General features: G+C 40.6%; 2 protein-coding genes across 3 annotated transcripts in view; both read right to left on the bottom strand.

Moving 5' to 3' along the window:
* The window catches only part of hoxa3a (homeobox A3a), a 29,621-nt gene extending 17,431 nt beyond the window's left edge, over positions 1 to 12,190 (bottom strand). Inside the window, exons 1-2 of one of the 2 annotated variants that reach the window (XM_030346906.1) lie at positions 11,814 to 12,190; positions 6,100 to 6,196 (exon numbers count right to left, since the gene is read on the bottom strand). The gene's annotated coding sequence lies outside the window, so the exon portion shown is untranslated. Of the gene's footprint in view, positions 1 to 24; positions 253 to 6,099; positions 6,197 to 11,813 lie in introns of those variants that run through there. The other variant, XM_030346905.1, reaches the window with a different exon arrangement.
* hoxa5a (homeobox A5a) lies at positions 6,832 to 9,239 on the bottom strand. The gene is made up of 2 exons (XM_030346913.1): positions 8,438 to 9,239; positions 6,832 to 7,943 (listed from the first exon to the last, which is right to left on the bottom strand). The coding sequence occupies exons 1-2, from the start codon at positions 9,036 to 9,038 to the stop codon at positions 7,693 to 7,695; spliced, it is 852 nt and encodes a 283-aa protein (XP_030202773.1). The 5' UTR covers positions 9,039 to 9,239; the 3' UTR covers positions 6,832 to 7,692.
* Positions 12,191 to 14,287: the final 2,097 nt, after the last annotated feature.

Below are 14,287 nucleotides of genomic sequence, written 5' to 3'. Positions count from 1 at the left end.
GAGATAAATATAGCAGCGGCTGACCGTATTGCTCCTCTGCCCACAGTGTCACGCAAATCTCCATCTTCACAACTTGTTTCTTCACATATCCGCACAGAACAAATCCAACATGAACAACTGTGTAATTCCCTTTGAGCCAAAGAGACTTTACAGAAGTTATCCTTAACTGTCCACTCGGAGAAGGCCCCTGCGTCGTGAAAGACGAGGACAAACCTCGGAAATATTGAAAGCGTTCTTTCCCCTTTTTCTCCCCGCCATTGTATTCCTGGCCCTAAACAGAGATAACTTCTGCTGACCCCAGAGTGACACCGTTTCCATTTTGTTTCTGATTAATCTTGGGCATTGACAGTCTTTGTTAAACAACAAGGCGTGCCCTTCTCCAAAGAGGCGACATTTTCATATCTGTTAGACGCAGTGACCTCGAGTTCACCCCGGACTTGGACTTCACAATCTCCAACGTCTGCCTAACTCTGAAGGAGATGGGAGAGCACTTAGCGTGGGTCAACACCCAGGGACGTCCCAACAAGATACAATTATGTTGAAATGCCACAAAGCCATTTGAAAAACACCAAGCGCGGTATTAAACTGCTTAAAGTGAGGCGAAAACCCCACGAAAATAGTAAAATGTTAAATAGATATATTTAGATATATTATTTGGCAATCAATGTCTCTATATTTTAATGTTGAATACTTATGTGTTTAACTCAGTTAATTGTGTCCACTAGCTCCAACTTGACCAACAATATTGAATGTAGCGGCCTGACCACGTTGTAAGGTGTATTATTCCTTTTTTCGTTTAACATATGAAGTATTTTGTTTTCTATTGTCTATTTGTTTTCTACAATAAGGTATGCATCTTTAAATGTAATATACAAGAGCCACCACTTGCTGTAAGTTAATTTAGCTCGGGAATGTGTTTTTATTAAATTTCCCTTTGTTTCACCTTACTCATGCAGAAGCGAATTGTACCCCACACATGGGTATGTACCCGTATACTCCGAAGACCACCTAAGAGGCAATTTATCAACATAATGTTACAAGGTAAGACAACTTCACATGATATCTAAATGTACAGTCTGCTGCCAATGTATTCAATGTATCAGAGGGTGGGAGATAGAGAGAAAGGGATGGACTGGGTCAGTGTGACTATTATCCACTTACAGTAAGTCATCCTTGCGTGAATGACGGCTATCTTTTTTTGACAGGTCGGTCTACTTGTTGCTGTAGCAAGGACCTCGGGATAGGTATTAAAGTATCAACTTTGATTAATGTGGGGCATACTTTGTCAGTATGACTGCAGAATGAAAGCCTATACTGCCTATCTTGAACAACTGCAAAACTTGAGCCATAGGCCCTAAGCTTGTTATAGTTTATTATGACGAAAATGTTGCTTAAGCCTGTTGAACTCTATTAAGACTATTGAAAAGGTCAAAATAAAGAAAATGCAAATTATGTTAGAAGTTTTTACAATATCCAATTATACATTAAAAAAAATTGGTAGGCTCTAAACGCTTGTGACAGGTTGTGTTTACATCAATCTAATCCTACATCCAAAACACGCCGGCACTTTGGAAAAGATATACTGTGAAGTGAATGTCTATTGAACTGATAGTACATCACAAAGACAGTGCACTGTACATGTAGGTGTTCAGACAAGTGCTGTGACGATAGCGACACTTTAAAAATTGCTCTCTTTATACATCCCTCTCCTGTAGAAAGGGAGTGTTTCCACCAAAGTATAGAAGCTGCATGGGCTAAACCATTCAGTCTATGGAAGGGACACCATTTGCTGTTTTATAGATAGGCCTACTCATTTGTATGTCGATGTTTATCTAGAGAAAAACTGTTTGTTAATGCTCCGTTACCACAACCCAAGCAACCGGTAAGCTAATGCGACATCGGGCAGATGTATACGTAGGCATAGTAGTCCATGTGTATAGTACATGAAGCTATAAATTAGTTGTATTGAGAATATGGCCAAACACAGTTTCTTATAACGGATTCAACGTCAAACAGACACATTTATGCATGCATTTTTTTTACAGGAACATGCAACCAAGCAAACAAGTAGCCAATATTATCAATACTAAATAATCAATACAAAACCCAAACATATTTTAGTCCTGGCTCTGACTGGCTTTCGATAGGCTTTTAAAGACGTTTCTTTGGAGAAACATAGGCCTTTGTTGTGATCTAAATGAAAAAACATATTATCGTTCTTAACCTTTGTATATGTTTTTGTAATAATTATCTAGGCTTAAATAGCTATTTTTTTTGTATATTTCTATATTTGTAGTAGGCATATGTTTTTTAAATTAGTGTTGTTCTTTTTTATTCAATATTGTACCTATGCTAACGAATTTACTATTGTTATACATTTTAGAAATGTGTAGGCCAGCCTAGGTTTTCCTTATTGTATGAGTTGAGTTGAACATATCTTTGAGATGCAGTCTCACGCAACGGACCGGGTCAACGCTCAATACCTTTTATTTATAAAATGATATTATTATATAAACGAATGTATTCACATTATTACACCTATTATTTTATGCCAATAATGATGACGTTGTTGATGTTGAATTACTACAGATGACCTACGATTGTAAATTGCGCAAGAGAGGTGCTCTTGAATCCTGGTATGTCCTACAATATCAACTGATAACTCTCGGCGTATTACTTATTTTGTATTTTTTATTTGTATTCCTATTTCGTCCTATGATTATGCTTACAAAACCAGAATCGAAATTCTAAGATTAAACTTGAATGGAAACGATGCTCTAATTTTTATTCGAAACACTATTTGATGATAAAGGGGGCGGTATTGAAATGCGTTATTGTCTGATACTCTGTGGTAAAAGTCCGATATGTGAATATACACATATTTATAAATATCTTATCCTGTGTCAACAAAAAATAATACACATAGGCCTATTAACGACACTTTTTATAGGCCTAGTCTACGTTACCAAATACCGTTATATTTGATCAAGATAAGGAAGTCTAAGTGTTTTTTAAAGGATCCACGGACATAATTTGGGCCTGCAGGCCTATCCATTACCCTGTGACCCGGTCGAAAGAATCAATCCTCAAAATGCTAATTTTGCCTTCGTCCCCCAAACATATCAAATGTAATTTATTCAAAGGAAATTCACCAATCAACCGCCCTAATAAAACGCCAGACACTCAATCTTGAGGTTTGGGACGTGTAGGGGGGACCCTCCCCTGGTCCTGCGCGCGGGGTCACTCCGCTTCCAGGGTTCACCTGGAGTGCAACGTCCAACATATGTAATTCAACGCTATTCTATCTTTTGTCTGCGTCGCGAAGACTGCCATTATAAGGCTGGCATCAAGCCCCAATAGAACAGATGAGGGAGACATGTTCAGCGCGTAAACTTTTGACCCCCTATCTCCTTCTCGTCCGTCTCCGCGAGCTTTTGACCCCTCGAGAAGCATCGCGCATGATCGCATCGCCATTTGATTGAAATTGTTTAGAAGTAGGCCTATATCTTTCTGTTAGCCTAGTTGGTTTTGATGCATCCATTTAACGCTTATTGTTTGAAGATGTCAGAATAGGCATGATAGTAGAAAGAAAAAAAGCTTTCAGGCCTACTTTGCTTAATTTTCCTAAAAATAGCGTAGATGCAGTACCTAAAACAACGCAAATACCTTTGTGCAATGGATGTATTTGCAATTTTGTTGAACTACGCAATGTGAGAGAGCAGGGACAGCAGTCTTTAGACTGTGCTCTATACTCAAATATTTCCCTTTTTGTTATAGTCAATTTATACAAACGAAATATATACAGGCCTATAGAACAAAGGCATCGCAACAGAAACATTTCCATATAATATATTATCCTGTGTGTGCGGGCGTGCGCGTGTTTGCGTGTGTGTGTGTGTGTGTGTGTGTGTGTGTGTGTGTGTGTGTGTGTGTGTGTGTGTGTGTGTGTGTGTGTGTGTGTGTGTGTGTGTGTGTGTGTGTGTGCATGTTTACGTGCATATTCGGGTGGAGGGGGGGGGGGGGTTCTCCTCTAGAACATACGGAGAGGGAACAGGCGGAGGCTGACAGTGAACTTGGCCTAAAGCGAGCCCTGCTGGTGGCGCTGAGAGGATGCAGATTTATCTTTCTGCTGCGGCTGACCTCCCGTTGAACCTCCAGAGCTGAGGATGCGTCCTTCCTCTATGAGCGGCGCTGTAGCGCTGCCGCCGCTGCTGCTGTTACTGCTGTTACTGCTGAGCAAATGCCTTTGCTCCATGATGTGAAATGTGTGTATTTTTCTCTTGTTTTACCAAAAAAAAAATCAAATTTAAGCCGTAATATGTTTTCATTAAAATCTAGCTGACGAATCCAGCTGCAGAGCTAATATGATTGTTCATTGTGTTTATACTCAGGTCCATTTAGGCCCGCAGAACGTTATAATTGCTTGTTAAAGTTAAATCGGGGTTCTTAGCGATCGTTCTGCTCGTGCGCGAGGTTAACCAAACCACGCGTTTGTGGCTTTCTGTAGAGATGATTATCCGGTACCATGTGTTTGCGCATGTGTGTGTGTGTGTGTGTGTGTGTGTGTGTGTGTGTGTGTGTGTGTGTGTGTGTGTGTGTGTGTGTGTGTGTGTGTGTGTGTGTGTGTGTGTGTGTGTGTGTGTGTGTGTGTGTGTGTGTGTGTGTGTGTCTTTGTCTGTGTTTGTGGCTAGAGAGAGAGAGAGAGAGAGAGAGAGAGAGAGAGAGAGAGAGAGAGAGAGAGAGAGAGAGAGTTGTTGCGTGCGTGCGTGCGTGCGTGTTTTTGTGTGTGGCTGTGTGTATGTGCGCGAATTCATGATTGCAGCCAAAAAACAAGTACAGGTAGACTGCTTCACAATAACTGATTGGTCTGTTGTATCAACTAACCATTACACGTTTAAATCCACTAGTGCCCAAAATGGGAATAAGATTTCCTTAAAACCTTTTTTGGACACAGAAGTAATCGAACTTCCATTAACTGCTTCACCTTCCCTCCACACAACACATCAAAACCAACTCAATTATGTATTATAATCCCACTTATGTACTTTCGTGAACAATTTCAAATGTTGAATGAAGGGTACAATTCTTGGGGTTAGTCCTACATGTTGGAACTTTTTAAGAGCGTGCACACACGGAAAAGAGTCACAGACTCAAACGAGAGACTTTTTGGTGACTTTCTACTTGAACAAAACGAAACGAACACGTTTGTGTGTGTGTGTGTGTGTGTGTGTGTGTGTGTGTGTGTGTGTGTGTGTGTGTGTGTGTGTGTGTGTGTGTGTGTGTGTGTGTGTGTGTGTGTGTGTGTGTGTGTGTGTGTGTGTGTGTGTGTGTGTGTGAGAGACGTTTTGTGACGGAGTGAGTCGGTGTGTGTGTGCGTGTTTGTGTGTGTGTGTGTGTGTGTGTGTGTGTGTGTGTGTGTGTGTGTGTGTGTGTGTGTGTGTGTGTGTGTGTGTGTGTGTGTGTGTGTGTGTGTGTGTGTGTGTGTGTTCGCGTGGATTGTGTTTACTTGGCAGAGTATACTATAAACGAAATCAATTAAGACACCAACATGTGGCGCAAAGCAGTGTCCAGAAAAAGCAACAGTCCTTTGTCGATGCGTAACGCTACATTATTTCAAGGAAGCCCAACTACAATTGGATCAAATTTCCCGACTAATTCAACTGTACCTCTTGCGCGTGCTCCCTTCCCGATAACATCTCCAGAACCCCAACTTTCAGACACGTCTAGTAGCTTTAGAGATGGCCTGCTGATCCTAACAAGTAATCAACTAAACAACCAGAGGTTAGTCAGGGGGTGGATGAGGACAAAAGATAATTACCCAACATGTAAAATAGATTATGAGTTACACCACAGATGGAGGAAAACAAGTTACAGTGGGGAAGGAAGCAATTAAATAGCCATGAGCCGGACCTTACCCTGCCCAACATCTGCCGAGAGCAGCATTCAAGCACCGCGCAACTCACAAATGAGCTTAATTGACTAATACAAGCTAGATAGAGAGAGCGAATACAATCATAACGCTGTTTAGCACCGGGCCGCCCACTCTGGGGCCACGCACAGCTAGAAATGAAGAAGTCTACTCGTTCCGGAGAAACTTACCGTGAGAAATGTTCCTTCTCCTTGCGCGCCTCTGGTCCATCTTGAGTCACCACTGTGAGCAAGGCAAGTGGTGAAACGGTCAAGCAACACTTACAGCCTGCAAGGAGAGAGTAAAAGACGAAGCCTCGCGTCAGGGCGATTATATGTTATGTGCAATATACTGTCAACTCCCCAAAACCATAAAACTTACTTTAATGGCCACCACGTGACCGCTTATGGCCAGCGAGCCTATCTGGTCGCGCTCTGGATGATTTTACGATCTAATTCATTGACAAACCTCCATTCATTTAGCCACCAAATGTCAGAGAGCCAGAACCAGACTAATAAAGTTTAGAGCTGGCAAAGTCTGAGTAAAGCGCCAAGTCCGAGCCCAGGAAGAGAGGACGGGTCCTCTAGTTGGTCTCAGGCCGCGGATCTATGCCCACCTTATCAAGGTGAGTGAAACAACCACATTTCCTTGGGGCTACCTGTTGAGAAGATAACATTTGGGAGGTTGGCCAGCCTAATAATTCACGCAGTGTGGTCAATATTTTATAGTTGTGAATTATATAACTTTTTTATTGGACCTTTTGCCACACCTGGGCAATAAAAAAAATATATAATGTTTTGTAAACGACAAATACTGACTTCCAACAGTTTGTAGGCCTACCCATGAGCGTGAGAATATATATATATAGGCCTATATATAGACACACACATATGCCCATATCTTTTTTCAATAACCATGCAGTCTGGTGTTTCCGTTCCAGTAGAAAGTTTATTATAATCCCCATCATCATCGTTATAGTATTTTCTCGACTTCCAGTCATTTAAAAACATTTACAAAAAGGTTTATCACGATGGCACTATACACTTAATGCAATTCGGGGATCTCCGCGGGACCGTCAACATATAAAATATATATAAAACAAAGACAAGCACATTATACTAAGATGCTGCGAGAGGCGAATAATGCAAAACAAAGTAGCAGCCCGTGCAGAAAGGAGAATACAAGGCAGAGCTACATACAACATTTGATTGGGACGTCTGCCCACACGGCTCACAACGCACAGAATAACCACACAAGGTTTACGTTGTTGGTCTAGAAGCAAGTTAACTGTTCGGTACAATACATCAATTAAATAAATACATACATACATACTTACATACATATAAAACAAAAGGCTAAACATAATGGCAGCTAGAGTTCATACCAATGTATTTATTTTATTCGGCTGTTTTTGTTCTGGTATAGGCGACATTACACATAATTGTACTGGCTTTTTTGCGACACAACATTTTTTAAATGACTGTATTGAATTCTTTCTCAAGAAGGAATAAGTTACACGTGTATTTTATTTTTGCGCTTTCCTCTAACTCTAAACAGAACTGTACATCATTATTACTTACACAATCATAAACACGGTCCAAAATAGGAAAAACGTATAATAATTGTATCGGAAGTAATAGAGGGCCCGTCATGGCATGCGAGGGGCCCCACGGCCCCAACCAAGAAGTCCAAGAAGTCTCTCGCACAATTTGCATGGGGGGAATGATACAAGAACAGAACTTTCCAGAACCTTCTCTTTGTGGGTGCTATCCTTTGACACAATATCAAGGCCGGTAGCCTCCGCCACCAGCTGCTGCCATGCTCATGCTCTTGAGCTTGTTGTCTTTCTTCCACTTCATCCGCCGGTTCTGGAACCAGATCTTGATCTGCCGCTCAGAGAGGCAGAGGGCATGGGCGATCTCGATCCTCCGTCTGCGCGTCAGGTACCGGTTGAAGTGAAACTCTTTCTCCAACTCCAGGGTCTGGTACCGGGTGTACGCAGTTCTCGCCCTCTTCCCTTCTGGACCAGACATATCTGATATAGGCAAAGACACATGGCATCCATATCGTTATTTGACCCACTATTTCTAATATTGATTCTAACATTTGCAGTCCGCAGATGTGATTGTTGCGTGGTGTGAAAATATACTATAATTCAAATTTCTTTATTGATAGGTGAAATCTCACGTATTTTATTAGCCTAAGTTTAAAGTATGAACTAAGTTTGACAAAAGTTTACACGTGGGGCATTTTAATCAACATATAGCACATTTTATCACATAAAGATGGACCAAGACGCTGAGGTAACCTATGCTTATGTGTATTTAAAATTAGGTATTACAAACAGGTGATCTCTGTTGCTGATGGAAATTGACACTTTATATTAGTGCTTTTACAAAAATAGCAATCCATAGGACTACACGTCCGTTAAATCTTCTTGTAAAGTTTATACCATATACAAGACGTCCATCTCCAATCATGCTACTATAACACCATTTTAAAGAAGTATGGGGAAGTTTGAAAGTTTACCATGACTTATATGTAGTTTCCTCATCCACGGATAGATCTGAGGTTGGGTTGAGTCGGTGGCATTTTGGGAAGTTGTCTGTGCGCTTCCCGCGGGCTTGTCCTCCTCCAGGGGCATGGCTTTGGCTGCACAGTCAGCCCGGTTCAGCATCGCGCCGCCATTCGAGTTGGAACACGGCGTTGGACACGCGCTGGCGATGGAGTTTTTGATGGCTCGGTGCTGAACCTGCTGCTGCTGAGGCTCGGTGACCGGGGACAAGCTCGCGATCGAAGAGCACGGAAGAGGGTCAGGTGGAGGGGACAGCGAAGAGGTCCCAGTGCTGTTGGCGGTTTGAGTGTACCTGACTTGCTCGACAGAGGACGTGGTGGCCGCCGAATGGTTCGGGGAGTAGCCTTGCGATCGCTCGTTGCCCAAAAAGTGTCCTGCCCGCCCGACGGTCAGGTCCATCCCGTTGTAGCCATAGCCATACCTACTGGAATGCATGGTGGCTGTTGAGTCCCTGTATTGCTCGTTTGTCGAACTATGATCTCCATAATTATGTAACTGAAAGTCCGCGCCGTTGGGGTAACGTCCGCAGAATGAGTTCACAAAATAGGAGCTCATTTGTTGACAATCCACGGTTGTTCGTTTTAAGTATAGTTTCTTTTATATTTTAGAAATACAATAAACGTACGTACTTGATTTGTGGCTCTTGATGGTTTAGCGCGTTCTAAAGCACCCCTGCACAATTTATGATGAATTATGGAAATGAGTAGGACATGTACTTGATTCTCTCTTACGTAGACACCCAAATATGGGGTACGGCTTAGAATCACGTGCTTTTGTTGACCAGTCGTAAATCCTGCTTGATGACCTCCAGAGGTAAACTCGTGCACGGTGGAAAATATGGGTGGGATGTAAAGGGTACGCGCAACGACGCGCGTCTGAGTTTGGTTCTCTGGAGCTCGAAATCGGTGATCTGAATTGTGTCCGTGCACCATCGTCTGGCGGAACTGGGGAACTACGCGAATGCGTCATTTTTAGAGGCGTTGGCTTCAAACGGGGTCATTCAGAGGTTAACGATCATTGCGGCACAAGTAATGGCTTTCCAAACAATACGAGTGACATGCTGGGAGTGCAAGCAGATTAAGATCAGTATATTCCATATTCAATTAAAGAAAAAATACAGATATGTCGCTATTTTAATTTTCTGAGAATAAAAATAGATAGCCTATACCAGGATAATAACGTTTTTTATCAAAAAGAAAGTGGAAACATCGTCTTCCACTAGATAAGATGCCTAGATTCAGAGGAGGCACTACAAAAGTGGAAAAACTTAATTTTCCCATAAATGCTGCACTTACACTTAAGAAATAAGTCGTTAGGTTTTTAATAAAATAAGAACAATGCACGTTGAATAGGCAATTATTAAATAATAGAAGCAGAAATATTTTTTGAAGATGCTTTCTTACCATTAATGCTAAGATATTTAAGCAAGCAAAAACCAAACATTTTTCTTATCGTAGTGTAGCTGAGCTACACTAATTATTTCGCCTACATTTAGTTTAGTTTATAAACGTATACGTTTAAAATGTTGTGATTATAAGATTTCCCATGTCTATTGACTCAGAGCAATACAATGCTTTCAACCAACATGTTAATAAGGGGTCCTATCAGATTCAATACGATGTCTCCTTGTCGGTAAAATTGAAGAAATATAAAAATAAAAATGAGTATTATTATAATGATTAATAGTGTTATTATATCATTAGTATCAGTATAAGCTATTCTTTATCATTACTATTTAAATTATTATCGATAATAATATAACTTAACATAGCACAAGTACAAAAGCATCATATGCCTTAGCCTAGTGATAGCAATGTCATCTAAGGCTCCACATAGTCCTATCGTATTTGACACTTTATTTAAACGCACTAGTGAATATAAGCAAAGTAAAAAATAAAAGTATATGTCATACACTTCTGATATTTGAAAAGCGACGACACGAAACTGCATAGGGCACCCAGCAACCTGCAGCAGTGCGCGCCAAGCTGCGGCCAAGACTGGCTGACACGAACAGTTCAGGCTTTCGTCGCTTATATCAACATATTCTCTGTCCGGTTGAGTTGATGAAGAAACGCAGCACGTGTGTAATTATATCTCTGCCTTGCTGGCAAACCGAATAACCTTCCAAGTGTGACTACGTCACCTTGGTCAGAGAGCGTGTGTGAACTGTTCCATGCGTTTTGGTTGTGAATTTATGGAGGCTACTTATTGTGTTTGGTAATAATGTGTATGGTAAATATATTTCTCTGGAAAAAAAAAAAACCAACAGGTTTGTACAACCTTACACGCATTATGGACAACGTTGTAACAGTAGACTCTAATGTGATAGCCAAACGTGTGATGTGGTTTGAAGCCGGAGCATGCAGGCGAAACAAAGGTAGGGCACTGCTCCCTGCTGGCCCGTTTAGACACTAGCACCATGCAGGGATCACCGGCTGTGCGCGTCAAGCGAGGAAATGTCAACTATCATCACGTAAACTATTTTTATTTAAAAAGGACCCAGGCCGATTTCATGTGTCTAAATAAAAAGCTTAAACAAAAACATTCTATATAATATAATAGCGTATAGATGAACAACAGCTTTTTATAACAAAGCCAACACAAGTGGCAAATATAGACTAATTACGCCCCAACCGTTAGAACACCAAAACAAGCTAAGCATGATTTTGGCATGCAAAGAGTTGTGTGCACATCATGCATAGTCTATCAATTGAATGCTTATGTAAGAGTAAATAGCCAACATTAACATGTTAATCATACAGGCCACAGCAAGCTTTAAATCAAGTTTGAATATGAAATAAGCATACAAAAAAAAAGAAGCACGAAATGTAAAGAATATGTGGTTGACAACACACACAATGCAACTGAGTAAAGGTTGAATACGGACACAGATAAATGAATACATATACCATGGCAAGTTTAACGCAGGCCACAAACAAGCATCTAACATTCTTCCCACAAGAGGGCGACAGAGAGGATGTTTGTTTGACAAAATCAACTGAGAAAATTAACTAACACGAAGAGGTCATTTACCTACATATCAAATCTACACCAAACCACGTGAAGCATTGACGAAACGTATCACAGAGCATAGTCAACCTCGACTGAATAGAAACAGAACAGGTACAGAGCAAGTAGGCCTACAGACAGTTTATCAAGCATTAGCACATAATCAAAATTACCTACAACGCATTGGCGGTACAGGTTTAGATGTCAAGTAGACAAATAAGCTTTACCCAACCAAAAAAAATCAACGGAGTGGTCAAGTATAATTTTTTTGGATAAACCTGGAAAAATAGGAAGAGCAAAATGTTATAAGTCGTGTCCTACCTTGATACGGTGTCTTGTCACGCTTGCAACCGGCCCAGATGTGTTGAGTGAATTAGCAGGTACACTCGCGTGGTGACAAGAAGCTGCCCGGTGACGCACCCGCCTAGTCCCTTGACCGCTTGACGGATCCGAATGCTCTCCGGGCGTAAAGACGCGCCCGGCTCCGTTCCCATGTTGTTCCAAAACTCCGAGATAATGATGATAATGCCTTCTCGATTTAGTCCAAACTCTAGTCCCAGCACTGTCCGCTGGGCTCTTCTTTGTTTCCCGATAAAATCGTCAACCTTTTAAAGGGAGGATGGTCCAAATGATGTCAAACATAATAAAACGTTGGGACTTCAAAGAATCAAACTCCGTGCATGACTGGGACGGTCAAATGACGCCTGCTCTGTATCGGTAGGCTACAGAAAAGTATATACATGTATAATTTATTATATATATATATATATATATTTATATATATAGGCCTTTATAAAAAAGTTCATGTTCACGGCTATTTACCATGTGACCATCTGCGGCCAATGAGAAACCACAACGGCTCGTAAAGTTGCATAGGTTGTAAATTTTCATAAACAACGGCGGATTTATGACCCTGTGCGAGGAGAGCATGGGGGAATGGAGGAGGGGGGGAGAAAGAATGAGGGAAGGGGTTTGGTCAGTGAGTGAGGCGCCATCTTACCGAGGGGAGAAGAAATGCAGCGTTCAACAGCATTTTCCCATGCATCATGAGCCTGCGAGCTAGCAGCCCTGCCCCATCTCGCGTCCCCATAGCTCGCATTCCCCAAATTATGTCTGCCTTTCCTTGAACCCTGAATAGGCCAATAGAGAACTATGTATGGGTAAAGCATAACATATCACAATAATCATTAGGATGAGTGTGATATATCCCTTTTTGTTTAATATCGTTGGTAAGTATTAGTTCTAGTTGTTTTAATAGCAATATTATTATAAAAAAAATCTTTTTCATATTAGTAGCCTATCCATGATTGTTAGAATTATTGCTGTTTTTATATAAAAGACGTGGCTCCATTTGTAAATGTGCACTGAATAATTATAATAGATGTAATCATTGGAAATATCAATAATTCACATATGCCTACATGTTTTTATTTATGGCGTTTACCTTTTTCCACATTTATTTATATCAGTAGCATTATACAATTTGGGAATTTACATGTACACTTCAATGCGTTTGCATTCCCCTCCGAAAACGCATTTGGCCACTCGGCCCAGTAGGGTTTGATTATGTTTACAATATGAAAGGCTGAAAATATTAAGGTAGACTATTATTTACGTTGACAAAGGACTTTAATACAAATCAAATAAGAACTGCAAATTAAACACCCCAGTTTCATCGGATATATTGCACATATTTAGATATTAATCAATAAAGTAATCAATTTCAAAAGCAAATTAAAATACATGTTAGCTTATTTATTGTCGAAATGGTTAGGGATATGAAACTTGTGACGAACACATAGGCCTATCAGAAGGATTACATGATGAATATTAACTATTGTAAATGTTTCCCTTACCACTTAATTAACTATCAATGTCTTTCTGTCCGTCTCCTCCAGCATTTCCTCGGACCAATCAGAGCGACCTTTTTCCCGGGTTCGGATCTCAGTTCCATCTGGGCCTCGTTTCTCCATATAGTTTGTATTGATGTAGGCCTATTGCATGTTCTTAGAACAAGTAGATAACAATTGGTTTGGTTGGTGTGTTTTGGTTGATAAAATATTTGTATTTATTTATATAACATCTATTTGTAAAAACGAATGGATAAAAATGTATTCCAGTTCAGATGGAACGTGTTATGTGCGCGTGCCTCCCGCACCGATTTGCCGCCTGTGAGAAATAGAAACCTTTATCCCATTAGGTTTGTGTAACACTACACTCTTTTGGGAAAAACAACCCAACATATTATTACTATGTTTATAAATGTTACCCATAAGAATGACTTATATGTCTTGGACATGTCGAATTATAATTCAATAAAAACAATGCACAGTGATCTATCTCTTGTATGATTCAGCCGTTTAGACATGCTTTTCACACTAACAGTGTTAAACAAATGTGAAGGGAATCACCGATTCTTCTAAATCCCTGAGAAATTCCCATCTTATATGGCGTGAGCTGAAGACCCGTCGGGCGCTTTATTGAGGGTTATAAAGCCCGCAATAAACGGCCTTATGGTTCATGTGTTGTCACTACACCGCGGCCTGAAACCAAATTAAATGTTAAACTGTAAAGTCCTGCTCAATATGAAAATAAGTTCTGATTTTAACAACCACGAAGGTGAGAATAGACTCCGACAGAAACACAATAATAGAACAAGAAAAACAACAAGGAATACGAATAGGAAACGAATGCCTAACGTAGGCATTCGTAGACGTAGGTAAGTTGTTTAATGGCTCAAGGTATATACGAAATAATCCGAGCCATTGCGTCCTATGTATCAAGCATTTAGCAAA

The sequence above is a fragment of the Gadus morhua genome, chromosome 22, assembly GCF_902167405.1.
Source record: "Gadus morhua chromosome 22, gadMor3.0, whole genome shotgun sequence".
In the NCBI taxonomy this organism is placed as follows: domain Eukaryota; kingdom Metazoa; phylum Chordata; class Actinopteri; order Gadiformes; family Gadidae; genus Gadus; species Gadus morhua.
The sequence above is the reverse complement of the archived record's forward strand: the minus strand, read 5'-3'. Positions and strand labels throughout refer to the sequence as shown.